This window comes from Struthio camelus, chromosome 8, assembly GCF_040807025.1.
Source record: "Struthio camelus isolate bStrCam1 chromosome 8, bStrCam1.hap1, whole genome shotgun sequence".
NCBI classification, from domain to species: domain Eukaryota; kingdom Metazoa; phylum Chordata; class Aves; order Struthioniformes; family Struthionidae; genus Struthio; species Struthio camelus.
In genome coordinates this window covers 5,028,018-5,043,355 of record NC_090949.1, presented here as the reverse complement: position 1 = coordinate 5,043,355, position 15,338 = coordinate 5,028,018, and the positions used below count along the sequence as shown (strand labels likewise).

Genomic DNA, 15,338 nt, shown 5'->3' with positions numbered 1-15,338 from the left:
TTACTGGGTTCCTGGAGATATTTACCTAGCTCTTTTTGATACCTGAGCACCAATATACATAAGAAGCAATACTCTTAAGGAAAGAAATACTGAGTTACGAGTGGTATGTTTTTTGCTTGATTTATGATGAATGTTATCACTGCGTGTGCAGCAAGCCTGAAAGTAAAATACTTCACACTAAAATCAAACAGAAGAAACTAGAATCAACAGCATGTCGTGTTTATGAAACACTTCTCATTTGAAAATCTCCATTGTTTTATTTATTTGCATATTTAAAAAAAAAAAAGCAAGTAGAATATGACCATCTCTATGTTACAGACAAGGAGGCTGAGAGTAATGTTCATGATCCATCTGAAGTCAGAGAGTAGATCAGTGGCAGACTCAAAAACAGGTTTGATCTTACTGACGCCCTGACTTCTCAATGACAAAAGCAAGTACTAACATTTTACCAAAAGAAGCATTCCAGACTACCTATCCTTTTTTTAAAGCGAAGTGCAGCTATGTCTACAACACAGAAACATAACGTTCTGTGTCTGGATTAAAGCATTCCTTGGTTGAAACAATAGGAAATAATGAAGAAAAAAACCCAAAGAGCTTCATCCCCTTGCACTGTTTGGTAATTCTTACTAATTAATATTAGGCTATCAAAGCAACTTGCAAAATCCTTACCATCTTTGGACATTCTGAATTAGAAAATCAGTTTAGAGCTTTCCCACCAAAAGTCTACTCTTGACAGAGCGTGAGGTATCTTCAAAAAATCAGAATTCTTAATTTTGAATCAATTATTTAACAAATTAAATGAACAGATGCGCACCTCAGAAATTCCTACTTAAGAGCCCCTAGCAAAGAACGAGGCACTCCAGAATACTAATTTTAAAACCAAATCAGTCTTTCACTGAACATCTCTTCACTGTATCCACCATTTCTAAAGAATTTAGTTATACGCTGTTTGAAATGAAACAATGAAGGACTCCAATAAAATTAAACCAAATATGAAAAAAGTTCTTAGCACATTTGTCAGGTGGAGGGAGGTCTTTCTGATTCAGGTTTGTGATATTTTACCTCACAGAGCAGTAAGTCAATGATGTGGAAGACCATGCAGAGTGGAAACTTGGCAGTAAAAAGAGTGAGAAACCACTGGGACGCATACATATGAGCTTCCAAATTCAGGTCTGAGAAATGGCTATACAAGTCAGGTAACTGCTCCTAGAGTAAAGGAAAAAACAAACGCGTCAGTACTACTCATTAATCTTCCGAGTTCATGAGAAACACTGTCAGTTCATGATAAACATTTTCAGTGCTAAACATGGAAAAACAGAACACTGGCTACTTTTGAGCAATGGAAATACGTTTCTTCATAAATGTCAGTGCCCATGATTACGGTTTTTTAGTGAGATACCCACTATAGATTCCGTTTCAGAGAAGGTGCTGTAAGATTATTGTGAGAAATTACAAAATGTTAAGCAGCGGAAAGGCAGAGTAGCTGTGAAATGTATGCTACGCATGGTGTATTTTTCAAAGTTATTCCTTAATTGTGTCTTATAAGTGCTTCCGCTAAAAAAAATGGATATTGGAACAAGGGAGTTCAGCCCGCACAAGGAAGCACATTATAACTTTCACCACTGCATGAGATAATTTCTCTAATTAGAAGTATATATGAGCAACATAAAATAAGCAAAGATAATTCTAGTATACATTAACAGCATATGATCTTTAGTTACTAAATAAAAATTTGTGTTAAGGTATGCAATCTAAATATTGAAAAGGGTATATACCAAAGTAAAATATCAAATGGATTAGTATTCTATTTGCTATGTAGAAAATAGGCATAAATCGATGGCTGTGGTCTGTGAACTTTTTTGTTTGTTTTTAACAAGTCTCATAGAAGGAAATATGATTACCTTTCTGCTCTGGGCAACTGACCCTAACAGCTAGCTTTCACTATGATAACAGAAGCACAAGTCAAAGCTTACTGGGCTGTTAATAACTGCTTATTAGGCAGAACAATAACTTGCAACAGCTTATGTTAAGTTGCTCTGGACATGAAACAATTATATCTGAGAAAAAGGAGCAAGGTATTCCAATCACAGTAGGATTTACAAAATGACCTAACACTTGATTCCCATTTCATAATCATCAGAATGTCCCGATTCATCCGACCTCTTAACCACCAACACAAGTCACAGAAAGTAGGACACTGATAGTGGCAGTCCAAAAGATTCCCGGGCCTCAAAAGACCTCAGAAATTCTCTTTAAGTGACATCACAAAATAGGGAAGAGAGAAAGTAAGCAAACAGAGACAGGAAAAAGAAAAAAAAATATATCTACTCTGCTTCGATACAAAGATTAGCAGTAAGACGTTGTAAATGAAAGCCAAACAAAAACAGAAATAGAACTGACTCACAATGTTTGGATTTAGATATTACACCTCCCTGCACACAGGGCTGATGTATCCAAGCTTTGGTTCAACCTCACCTCTAAAAGGAGAGGCTTTTTGTTGTCCCGTAGGTTATGGAAGAAAAGCATTAGCTTCCTCTTCGCATCAGTATTTCAATTTATGTAAGTACAGGAATTTTTTACCCTGGCCCCACCTGCATTAACTTCTCCAGCTGGAAAAATTTGCAATGGAGATCTTCAAAGTTATTTCTGTAGAGGTCCCTCAAGCCATAGTCATACATTATTTTCACCAGCACACAGAATGCTTGCTCCTCTGGCATCTGTTTGGAAAAATACACAAATACAATTTTAAAAATGGAGCTGAGGTTGGAAATTCCTTACATAAATGCAAACATATACCCACACTTAAATTGCTTATGCATGACGGGCCCTAAAGCAGGGATATATGAAAATTTTCATCAAGGCACTCTGTGTTTAGAATAAAGCAACTAAAATCTCAAGGGAACTATTCTCCTTGATGAGCACCTTCCATCTGTCTCTTTGAAGAAAATGTGACATCAGATCATAGGTTCATGTAAGTAGACATGGCTACAACTGCGCAGCTGTCACTGGTACTCTTTCTGCCAATATGTGTAAGACCAACCAGTACCCAATTTTCATCTACAGAACAACAGTTAAAAGAAAGAGAAAGAAAAACAGCAACCCAAGACAGTGATTTCTACTGAAAGAGACTTGGTTAACTGGGAAAAACGTCTGAGAGCACTAAAGGATAACTGACCCTTATTGAGAATAATGCTTATTTACTTTCATCCAAACCCCAGGATGTCAAATCCTCTGAAGTCAGCCTCCAAAGATGGATGCAGAAATAATGACATTTGCCTTCAGAACCTCATCGTGAGATCAGGAAGGCTGATTCCATCCACTAACATCATGGCCTTTTCAGGATCCTTCTCTCTGTAATCTCCATATTTCATCTTGATCACAACTCCTTATCCAACAGAATTATAGCAAACAGTACTAAGGCACAAACTATGTGAGCTGCTCTAAAATCATGTTTATTGGCTTGAGCCCACTGAAAGCTGAATTTGTGTGAACGTTTGTGTCATCAAACTTCCACTGATAAGACATCTCCCCCATTCCCATGCCTTCAGGGAACATAATAATAAGATATGCATAAGCAGAGCTACTGGAGACTTCAAATCAGGTCATCAATCACTTAAAAAAACAAAAACAAAAACCAAAAAAACTTCATTTTGCAGGCACTGGATAGTTACAACTGAAAACAATTATCGAGTATCAAGAGTGACAACTCTTGACCTTTTAGCTTTCACTCTCTTGCCAACCCCTTAGCAAACACGAGCAATAGATAAAAGCTCAGTATTTTTTCCAAAGAGAATTTTAGTCTCTTGATATGCACCTCCAGGGTTTCATTTTTTATAGTTTAGACTATGACTCTGCTCTGTCTCCAGGGCCACAGTTGAAGCAAATACTCTCATTTTCCGGCAGCATATATGAAAGTAACTAGTTAACATCAAGAAACACCAGATCCACTGCTCGCTATCTGAATGGGCTAAATTCACCCAGAACGAGTTGTTACAAATCTCAGATCTCTTTACCATAGCTTTAGCTGGATAGAACGATCCCCACTGACAGCAGATAAAGGCTGCAGATAAAGTTAAGGGAAGAAATAGTTTTATGCTGACCAAAAAGCTTGAATCTGCTCTATAACAAGATGAATGCAATTTTTTTTTTTTTTTTAAATAAGGCAATGGTTATTTCTACCAAAACATCCAAAGATCATGCCCAAGCACACCTACCTTGCATGCTCAATCAGACACACAGGCATTGACAATCACTCTTCCCCCAGACACAGGAAAGGGAGAAGGGATGGAAGTGAGCACTAGGCCAAAGTCCTTCCCAGGCAGAGGCCATGGATCCTCACTTGCCATGGATGGATGATCTCCAGTATTGTCAATCTCAAGAATGCAAAATGGTAAGTCAGGCATCCAGAAGATTTCTTTTTCTTTTTTTTTTTCTTTTTTTTTTCTTTTTTTTTTTTAACAAAACACGTCTTTGGCATTCCCATTCTGATTTTTAGCTTTGAAATATTTGCCCCTCATATCTTTTTTTGAAATTACAAAAGCCTGAAATTTACCATTTTTTAATGAAATTTTAGTTTTTCACATAGCAAGAAGTCAACTATCTAGACAATAGGGGGAAAAAAGTCAAGTATTGTAAGAGTTACGGAAAAACTACGAGAGTTGGCAACACTAGCCCCCAATGATTAGCAAGTACTTGCTCGTCTTGGATGGGAATTTCATCAAAGCAGCAAAAACACAGAGCCAGGACAGAGGTTCAGGCTACTGAACCTTTCGTGAAAGATATCTACATCGGAAAGAAAGGACATCCTGTCCCAGAAAAATGGGAAGGGAAGGGGTTTAGAATCCATGCAAAGACAGAAGAGTTAGAAGCCCCATAAGCATTCACAGATACAGATTGGCTGGAGAATTTGAGAAAAACAAGAGTTTGAGGACACTGGGAAGCTCCAAATTTACATAAGAGAAACTGCTTCCCTTCCCCTCTTTCTCTGATTATTTCAGTTTAATATCCTATTAGGAAAGGAAATTATAAATTATAAAGGGTGTATTAAAATGAGTGCAATTGCCATTTCACATTCCTTATGTACAGGGCAATTTCTTTTCACTCCAGAAACACCAGAAATGGAGGTGATCCCCTATAGTAATGACAGCATATAGCTAAACGAGAGGAGCCAAAGTATCAGTCAAATGTTAAGAATGTGACACTCACTCATTTCTCAGCACATTAGGCTCTGAAAATGGCTTACTTTTCAAGTGGAAATTATAAATCCTTCTTTAGGTAATAACCGAATTGCAAAAAAAGAGATAGATAAGTTCATTTTCACTGCACGTAGGTTTGTAATATGACTAATTTCACATTTATCGTGAAGAATCTAAAGCTTCCCTGTAACACTTTTATTGGGTAACGTGCTCCTTAAATCTTAAAGCAGTCACAGATCTCCTTAGGAATTATGACTTAGAGTTAAAATAAACTGAATTTGATTTCTTGGGAACCATGTATGTAATATATATACCCCCAACAACCTTATACAGAACTGTAATATGAAATGATTCCAATCATGATTAATAACTTATTAATCATGAGATTTATACAGAGAAAGTAGTCAACAGCATAAATAGTGGTTGGGATTTGCATTTGGGTTTTTTTTTTCCTTATGTTCTTTAAAATACTCATACTACTTAAATCTACTGCTCATCCACTGATAGATCATGGAATTCAAGCAGCTTGCAAATATAAAAATTGTAAATTTATCTATCTATACACACTCACCCGTGTGTGTGTGTGCCTGTGTGTATATGCTTGAGGTGTGTGTATATATATATATGTATGAAGTGAAAGATCAAAGTTTATACAGTTTCCTGTTACTGGCTAGAATGAATGAAAAGGTGTTGAATTCATGTTCAGTTTGCATTCAAAAGATATTATAAAATGTCCTTAGGGGAAAAAGTCTCACTGAAAATTAATGAGGCTTTGCTCCAGTTAGCTGCCCTGAGATTATTCCCCAAAGTTGAATTCCCCATAAATGGAATCACAGTCTACCTGAATGAGAATCAAATGGAAAGAAAATATTCATATATAACAAATCCATTTCAGGTTTGGGTACAAAAGGACTTGATAATTTAAAAAAAGATAACTTCTTTTGTCAGAAGTTAAAATGCTAGAAGATGCATTACTTTCATTTACTAAAAACCTTAATTATTCTTGAATTAATGGATTTCGCCTAGATAGATAAAATACACATTCATAAAGACAGAAACCATTCATACACTATTTGCCAACAAGCAATGAAAGGAAAATGAATACAGACCAATGAACAACAGTTAATACCTGTCAAACAGTATGTTACAGTACTACTGTTTCTAAAGCAGCTTTGGCTTCAGAATGTCAAAGCTTTCGTTTGGAAATCAACTCACATGAAGCAGCAGCACAGCTGCGAGGAAAGACTGTCCCTGACAGTAGCCAATGTCTTCATCATAGACAGAGTAGGCCTGCAAAAAACAAAAGTCATCGAACGTTTAAAATCTATGTACGCATTACCAAAAGGCATTTTAATCAATGAGATATTGAGAATACGTATTACTGCAGGGCTGAGAAGATAAAAGGGAATGAAATTGTAACCATTCTTGAGCGGGCTTTCAGGATGCACAGTTCACCCTCTATCTTCCACACACATCATATTTGTAATTTTTTTTTCCATCATGAAAAGATTTGGATGCAACTTCCCTTCAGTCAAACCCGGGGCAATTCTGCTGAAGGCGGTACTGATATAACGATAACGCTGCAACAAGTTGGCCTGCAGAACGAGGCTAGTTTGCGCTCTGGGGAGAGCGCTTGTTTGTTGGTTTTCGGAAACTCTTACGCCGCTTAAGAACAGGACCTGGGGATGCTGGTTAGGAAGCCACTGTGGATTATTCTAGGCTGAAAACTTCACCAGAAATAACTTCTCCATGTCCTTATTATGCTGAGGAACGAGTAGGACTCAGCTTCATACGGCAAGGTTGCCATACTACCACGAATCTTTACTGAGGGGAAAAAGCGTCCCCAAGCTTTCGAAAGCCGAGTCCCTGCTCAGCAGAATAAACTCAACCATGCACCTTTCAACCTTCTGTTCGTTCTGCTTTAAGACACGTATTCAGGTTACCTTTTTGTTACTGTTAAAAAACAACAACCAAAATGAAAATTACCACACACGGCTTGCCCCTCGCTCTCGAGAGACAAGCAGACAGACACCGCTTCCAAAGAGCTGCCGGAGGAGGGCAGGAGCCTGAGGAGACTTGAGGAAGCCTCAGCAGCCGCAGGACTGACAAGGGACCCGGAGCACAAGGAAGGTATTGAGGCTCCAGCCAGGGAAAACGAAAGCGCAAGGTGGGGGCTACAGGCAGCACGAGGCCCCCGGACGCCCAGGACCGCTCCAGGCTGACGGCTGTGCCTACCTGCCGCTTCCACCTCTTCGCTGCCACCAACGCTGGGAGCTTGCTTAAGGGACGAACTGCCGGGTCGGGGACAAACAAGAGCGGGTACGCTCAGGAACCCCCTTCCCCAAGAGCGCTACCGCGTGTAAAACCCCGGGGGCCACGGCGGCGGGATCCCAAAAGCAGACTCGTCGTCAGCGAGGCCGGGGCGGCGGAGGCGCCGCCACCGCCGCGTGCGTCGCGCCAAGGCCGGCTCCTGCTGTCGCACCTCTGCGCCCCGTGGCTTTCTTAAAAGACGAGTATGAGCTGAAAACATGTATTTTATCTTTTTATGCTATCAGAAGCAACCCAGCCACGGCGGGGGGGGGGGAATCACTGTTTTAAGTATTAACTGTAAGAAAAGGCTTCAGTCTCATTCATGCCCTCTGGTTTTCATTCCGCACACGTGAAATCAAAACCACGCACGTCTACCACACAGCGTTTCAGAAGGCGGCTCAGCTGCCTCTTCAAAAGTGACACACTCGGCCTCCAAAGCCACGCGACCCCTCTCCGGGCAGCGGCACCAGCACGGCTGCCAGCGGCGCTGAGACGGAGGCCCGAGAGCCGCAGAGCGCCTCTCCTTTCTCCTCCCCACCGAGAGGCACGAAGAGAGGAAAACTCAGAGAGAACTTGGCCGGGATTCTAGGCGAGTTCTGCAAAGCACATGAGGCGCCCGCTCCTCGAAGGGGCACCGCTTGCAAAGCCGTGTCTCCTAACGCGTTTGGAAACGAGCCGGTGACTTCCAGCCACCGGCCCCCCTGTCCGTATCGCTCACCGCTCCTTCCGAACACCGTAGGTAGAGGCCCCAACGGTCCACAAACGTTTCCTGTTGTCATTGGTCAAGTAAAGATAAGAAAACTAGCCTCACAAATTAATGGGGAAAAAAAAAAGTTTTTAAGGACGCAATTTCCAGCCCGCTTACTTGCTTAACCAGCTCCAGCCACGAAAGAAAGAAAAACGCGGCAGGCGCAAAAACTCTGAACCTGAAAAACGGATGCTGCCTTGAAAAAAGGAGCATTTAAAATTATTCTTTTTACCTGTATTAAATGAACAGAAGTTTACTTTCAGCTTTTAAATTAATACTGCACTTGTCTAATTACTACCACTACTAGTTAATAATTATAGTTAGTTAGTTTAAAAAAGGGAAAAAAAAAAAGCAGAAGTAGTTAAGGAAGAATACTTTTCTTTATCTCTGTGTGTCCAGAAATCTGCCGGTATATGGATACCTAACACTTTATTTTTTTAATATTCCAAAAACATGCTTTATTTCTGCTTTTCATAGGCCAGCTCTATTTAGAAACAGATATGCAAAATTACAAATAACAAATTTCACTGATAATTTTTTCATACTAGATAAAAACACTTTCATTTTTCTAAAAAAAATCCAAGTTGTAAAATTAATAGGAAATGATCAGCCTATGCGTGGGCTCTCTCTGTTGGGATAAATATTATTAACACTAATAAATATTATTAACGTTAATAATCTGCTAACAACAACAACAAATTAATCCAAGCATGTTTTAAAATAAGTATTTAAAAATCACCATATTGAAGGAAACAAATTCAAAACAGACATGGATAAGTAAGATAAAGAAAGCTCCAGAAGTTAAAAGATATTCCCTCTGAAGTTGAGAAACAGGCTGAAATTGTGGCCAAAGAAGGAAAATAGGGAAATAAAGAAACATCACCCGAACCCAAACTCTGCATGTTAAATACAAAAACATTAAGGCAGACCAAGAAACGTTCTCCTGAATAACTTCCTCAGCACATTAAAACAAGGAATAAATCTATTTTCAAACATATCCAGAGCAGGAAGCCCAGGTCTCTATTTGAAAAATATATGATTAAGGTGCAAAGTAGTATGTAAGCTAGAGCAAGAAAAGCCACATGACTTCTGTGTTTGTTTTATTGCAGAATTAAGGAGGTTTTTCCGCCTGCTGGAACGCTTGCGGGTAAGGAAGGTGGTGAAGGGTCTGTCTCAGCTGGAGTGTAGAGAAAGAGATCAGCAATTAAAACGAAGAAAGCAAACACTAAAAGTTTACTAAGAAGAGACAATATTTGCACAAAAAGCTTGAAAGGAAAATGATTATAAACAGGCAAACCACTGAATGGTCGGTTAAACCAGAAGAGTAGACGACAAATGTGACACTAGTTTTTAAAAAGAGGTGATCCGTGGAACTAAACATCAGTAAGTACGGGATAAATTGGTCAAGAACAAAAACGAAAAAAGCAACTTAGTGGACACAGAGATACATAAGAAATATAAGAGAAAAATCTCGCAGTAAAAGGAAGTCATCATTAACAAATCTTTGAAGAAATTGACAACTATGGAAACAAAAAAATCAATCCGTTTGATCTACTTCGATTTTTAAAATTATTTCCACCAGATCGCTCCCCCAAAATCTTATCTTCACCAGCAGATGTATTTTATCAGGTATTTAGACACTAACTTCATTTCAGCATGAGAATTAGATCAAACTGAAAAAAATCTTCTGCTCTTAAGCCCAAGCATCATAATCTTGGCAATTCAAGGCTTTTAAAATGAAGCCTTTAGAATCTCTATAATTTGGGTCTATTTGCCCAAAGACTTCTGAAGCTTCATGTATGCTACACTTCCAATTATACTTGTTTAGTTATAAGTAACCTAAGGTACTTGATATTGCTGAACATATAATTTAATTAACAATTAATAAGGATGCTGCCTATACCACCATAACATCACAGTATCAACGTAAGAGTTGAGATGAATCATTTAAGATTTATCCTTTTAAGGGATTCAGGGACACTAATTTTGGTTTTCCATATTTTGAAATATGAAAACAAACCAAAACCCCAAATCTCGTATTTCCAAAGAAGTCAATGTGCCTTTACTTTTTAATTTCAAGAGAGCGGGATTTTTCCCAGGACAACCTGCAACGAATGTTGCAAACTTTCAAATTATTATTTACTTATACGCCTCGGGAATCTCCAATTACAATGCTCCAAATAAATAAGATTTTAAATATTCTCCCTCATAAACGGGATTTATTAAAGATTCTTACTTAAAATCTACTTTAACTCATTTTAACTAAGTGGTGAACTCGTCTACAGAATTAAAACGCCTTTTTAATAGCTGTCTGTCTGCTGGAAGAGATGAAGTACTGTGCAGTCATTAGTACAACATCATCAGAAAGTGAATACTTCAGAAGCAAGAATCTCCTCAAAAAAAGCTAATGGTACCGAGCTGCCTGCTGTGAGTGAAGACTCCAGAGACAAGGAGAAACTCTTCTTTAAAAAAACCGACGGAGGAAAATCAACTGAGATCATCATCTTCTGTAGGTATGAAATCCAAATAAGTACCATTTAAAAGATAAATAGAAAGGTTGCTGACTTGAGTTTAAAATCTTGGGTTTGGGATTTCTGTAACTACTCTGCATGAGTCCCTACTAATTTTTAAAAATGAAGAGCAAGGAGTGCACCTCAAATTCCAAAACAAACTGTTTTTCATTTTTTCGCATCCTCAAGAGCATGGAAATCCACTGCTTGTGCTTGCTGAAGGTTCAAACGTACCTGAAACAGCAAAACGCAAAACACTAACTAGCAAATATCAGTACCTGAATCACGTTAATTACTATTACATTACAAACTAAACAGTGCTCATCAAGAACATTTCCATAGCGTCTGCCTTACGAAAGGACTTTCTCTCGTTTGCCACAGCTTCCACTTTCCCCCCCCCGTTTCGCAGCAATGCAGAGGAAAAGGTACAGGCAGAGGCTCTACGGATCTCAATCTCTCAGCTGCAATAACAGTCTCGCTCTTGTCTGGAATTATGTTTTCTGGCACAGGAAGCTCTCACTTCTCTGCAAGAGCGACAGGCACACTGGCAAGATGCTTAGTAACAGTCACACTAGATATCCAGCAACTATGTCCCAGAAAAAAGGAAAATATAGTAGGAATTGAATGCAATTTTTAGGATTATTACAATCCCAATTTGCTCTCATTACTTTTTTTTTTTTTTTTTGTCATCACCATAATGATGGTCACGATTTAGGGAACATACACAACGTTTGATGTTCAACATTGTTCTACTGTAATAGAGTTAAAAGACCTCCATTGTATCTGAACGGCATCATCGCTCTGTGAGTTGGTTCTGAGTTAATTTTCTATTTTTGGTGAGCCAGGTGATTTCTCACACTGTACATACATGAGTTTCTTCAGTCCTCCATGTGACTGTCTCAAGAAAACACCCAATCTCTGATGTGGATTTCTCATGCAACAAGGTATTTTACGATACACCTGGTCTCTGAAAAATTGTAGTGATAGCATTATCTGAAACTCCATACCTAAATTCAGTGTAAGGCGAACAGGCTAAGAGTAATAATATTCCTATGACTGCAGCATTTTGGATGCATCGCATTCTATAAAATCTTCTGTGTTAACCGAAACCATATCTTTAAAAATTATTTACTCATTGATGGAGTATCACAGAGAGACATCTATATTTTATACAACAGGCCTCTTGCAGAAGCGTAAGCACAATAAGGGCCCAGAGAATGAAGAAGTCTCCACACTCGTTTCAGGCAGGCCACGTAACATAATAAAGCTTTTACTCCCTTTCCAGCATTCAAGATTCACAATCCTGACCTTTTTACTAGTACAGTCTCAGCAGAAAATCCACATGCAAGAACGGTCCTACTGCTTCCTTGCTGAGTACAGATGCACAGAGAAGGAACCTTATTAATATGGAAATTGAAGACGACAAGATAACATTAAAAATCCTTTGCATGAAACAAGACACCGATATTTACTGAAACTGCTCTTCAGTGCAGGAGTGCAGAAAATAAACAACTAAAAATAGATGAAAAATCATTCTTAACTGATTCTGTTTATGGCCCTTGCCTATCCCAAAACTGGTAATAGACTGCTACAGGAAAGCAACAGACCTGCCCTTTGACAAGTAATTAAACCAAAGTGGACAAAGGCAGCAACTCCCTACTGGGAAATTTTAGAAGATACTAAGAAAAGACTGAGAAAGGTAGAAGAATACGTGCATGGAGAAAAAGTGATCATTTGGGGGAAAAAACCAAAGATGCTGCAATGAAGTAAAATTGAAAAAGAAGATGAAATATGAACAACTTACAGGGCAGCTTTAAGCTGCAGGTTGGCCACGCTGAAGGATGAGCCCAAGAGCAATCCATCAGACCTAGCTTATCGTGGCATAAAGGGCTACCCTGGCCACAAAAGAGCAACTCCACAAAGACATTGTTCACATTTCAATTATATCCTCTACAGCTAAGAAAGCCAAAAACCATAATGGATGCCATTCAGTGTTAGTTTTGCTAGAAAAACAGTTCATCATTCCCTCTACTATCTGGATACCGACAAACAAACAGACTGGGACAACTACTAAAACAAAGCGCTTGGCGTCACGGTAAACCGGCTATCGTTTTGATCCCGCACATAAAACTTTCAGGCAAGTATGGCTGGGATTAGCAATAAGCTACATATTTGATAAACCAAGGAGACAAGTATTCAGTAACCAAATACCTCTTATAAGGTACAGATGATTCACACCCTTCCACAGAGCCTCTTACACAGGAAAACACTAAGACCAGCCTCGCATCTCTGAGATAAAATTCAACTATTTTCACAAAAACAGGCAAGTGTTGCATCTATTTATGCAGTTTGCCCAATAAGGTTATTAACCTAGATAAACTGATTGATTTCTCCGCAACATACTCTGTTTCTCTTATTAAAGACACGGGGGTTGTTTGTCAAATAGGAGTTACTTTAATCAGAAAATTAGAGAAAACGCATGTCACGTTAAATTGTGCACGGCAGACGCTCCAAGCAGTCGAGAGGACTATTTCTGCCAAGTGCTTTGATTCCCTGAAGCATAGAGCTGTTAACTACATATGTAAGCATGGAAGTAGGTCAAGAGTATTCTTCTATTATTCACCACAACTCAGAGAATGAACTCTACAAATCTACCTAGAATTTGCACAGTATTTACTCAGAAAGGGCCCAGGAAACAGAAGTATTTTCCGAAGATGTTTCCTCCCTACAAACCTGGCTTATCTGATGGCCTCAGGTGAAACTGCAAATCTAGAAGCTGGAGCTGCTAGCTCTTTCTTTTCATTGCTCATCCCCATTGTCAGCCTTCAAAGTTTATTTTTAGATACTTTGTCACACAAAGGTTCTGCAACAGAAAAAGTTTCAAGCCTTGCCGGTTCCCTACTGTTCTGAAGAAGAGATGAAGAGAAGGCACAAAAGCTGACAGACCTGCTGAAGTGAGGCGGGCAGCTTTCAACGGTTTTCCTTTATATCTGACAGCTCCGATCACCTCTCATTGCAGCGGGGCATGGAGAAACCGCTCTCCAGCTTTTTAGCCTCCTACTTTGGGACAGGCTTTTTCTAGCCTTATTCAATAATCCCATTCTTCAAATATCTCGTTTTCATGTTAGAAGAAGAGCATCAACACCCAGTACCTCTGTCAAAAGCTGTGCTACTAATAGAAAGCCGTCACAATGTTACTTTCGACACACATTTTCTTCCACTGAAACAACAAGCTTCTAAACAAATTAACCAGTTTTTAACAACCTGTCTTTAAAACTCCCCAAGTATATCACAAACTCAAGGCCCAGTTAGCCACAGACAGGTCATTTGTAGACCACAGCCATGACCATTTAGGAAAACAGTGCAAGGATGGAGGAAAAGGGGCTACCTAGAAAGCTACAAGAAAGTTAAGTCTGATGTCCAGCTGGGCAAGTAGGAAGAAACCATCAAGAATAAAATCAGTAAGCCCTTGAATAATATGATGTGGAAGATTCAGCATGGCTGTTGTACAAGGAAGCAATGCTCCACCAACCCTTCTCTGAAGAAGCACATAAAAAAAAAAAAAAAAGACCCAGTCCATACAGTCAGTATACTCAGATTTTTAAAAAAACCTTCAACAAGATCCCTGTGCAAAGACTTTTAAGGAAACTAAGCCATCATAGGACAAGGTCCTCATCTGCATTCAAATAATTTATTAAAGGAGAGAAACCAAAAGCAGGAATAAACAGTCAGTTTTCATCCACAAAATGAGGGTGAGGTCACTCTCAGAATCTTACAGAAAGATATGCTGGGACTGGTACTGTGGAAAATATCCACAAATCACACACAAATCTCAGAAAAATAGCAAGGTAACAAAGTCTGCTGAGGATGCAAAGCTGTTCGGAGTAGTATATCAAAGGCTGACTGCACAGACGTTATGCAAGACCTTTCCATATCGAGAGAAAGCGGCAAAATGGCAGAGGTGATTTAACTGCTGATAAATATAAAATACTTGGAGGGAAAAGCATTCCTAAACTTGTGATACACACCGTTAAGTTGGGATCTAGACCATTCAAGAAACGTGAGGATGAGAGGTCTGAGATCCGCAGGTCCTTCGTCTGCAGAAGGAGAGGCCCTGAGAGTGGGGAGAGCTCCCAACTTTGGAAAACAAATGAAATTCTTCTGCTTTACTACAGAAAATTCAGGAAGAACTGAAATCTCTGCCTCTCTCAAGCTGCCTGCTAGAGAGAAAATTCTTCTAAGTCACTCCTAGTCAGATGAGATTCATGCCTTTATCTTCTTCTCTTTATTAAAGAAAATAGACTGAGCTGCTCGAGTTTCTCATTCTCAAGTATGTTCTCAAATCATAGAACTTCTACAGATTCTTTCCAGGTTAGAAATCATCTTCTTTAATTCTAGACACAGCAATCAAAATCAAGAGCAGCTGCTGCTGCAGCTATAAAATACTGAGGTACTCAAGTCAATCTGTTCCTACACAAGATTCATCTATTTATACACCCTTTTGCACTTTTTGTTATTTACCATTCCCCCTTCTCTGTGTCACCTATAAATCTTTATCAGAAATTTATTTTTTTG

The 15,338-nt window shown here is 39.0% G+C and overlaps 1 protein-coding gene across 14 annotated transcripts in view; it reads right to left on the bottom strand.

Annotated features, from left to right (window-relative positions):
• The window catches only part of RABGAP1L (RAB GTPase activating protein 1 like), a 251,950-nt gene that overhangs the window by 90,405 nt on the left and 146,207 nt on the right, over positions 1 to 15,338 (bottom strand). For all 14 annotated transcript variants that reach the window (XM_068951747.1, XM_068951745.1, XM_068951738.1 and 11 more), the window contains 3 exons: positions 6,411 to 6,485; positions 2,592 to 2,717; positions 1,063 to 1,206 (listed from right to left, as the gene is read on the bottom strand). In XM_068951747.1, coding sequence (XP_068807848.1) covers positions 1,063 to 1,206; positions 2,592 to 2,717; positions 6,411 to 6,485 — 345 coding nt within the window. The remainder of the gene's footprint in view (positions 1 to 1,062; positions 1,207 to 2,591; positions 2,718 to 6,410; positions 6,486 to 15,338) is intronic.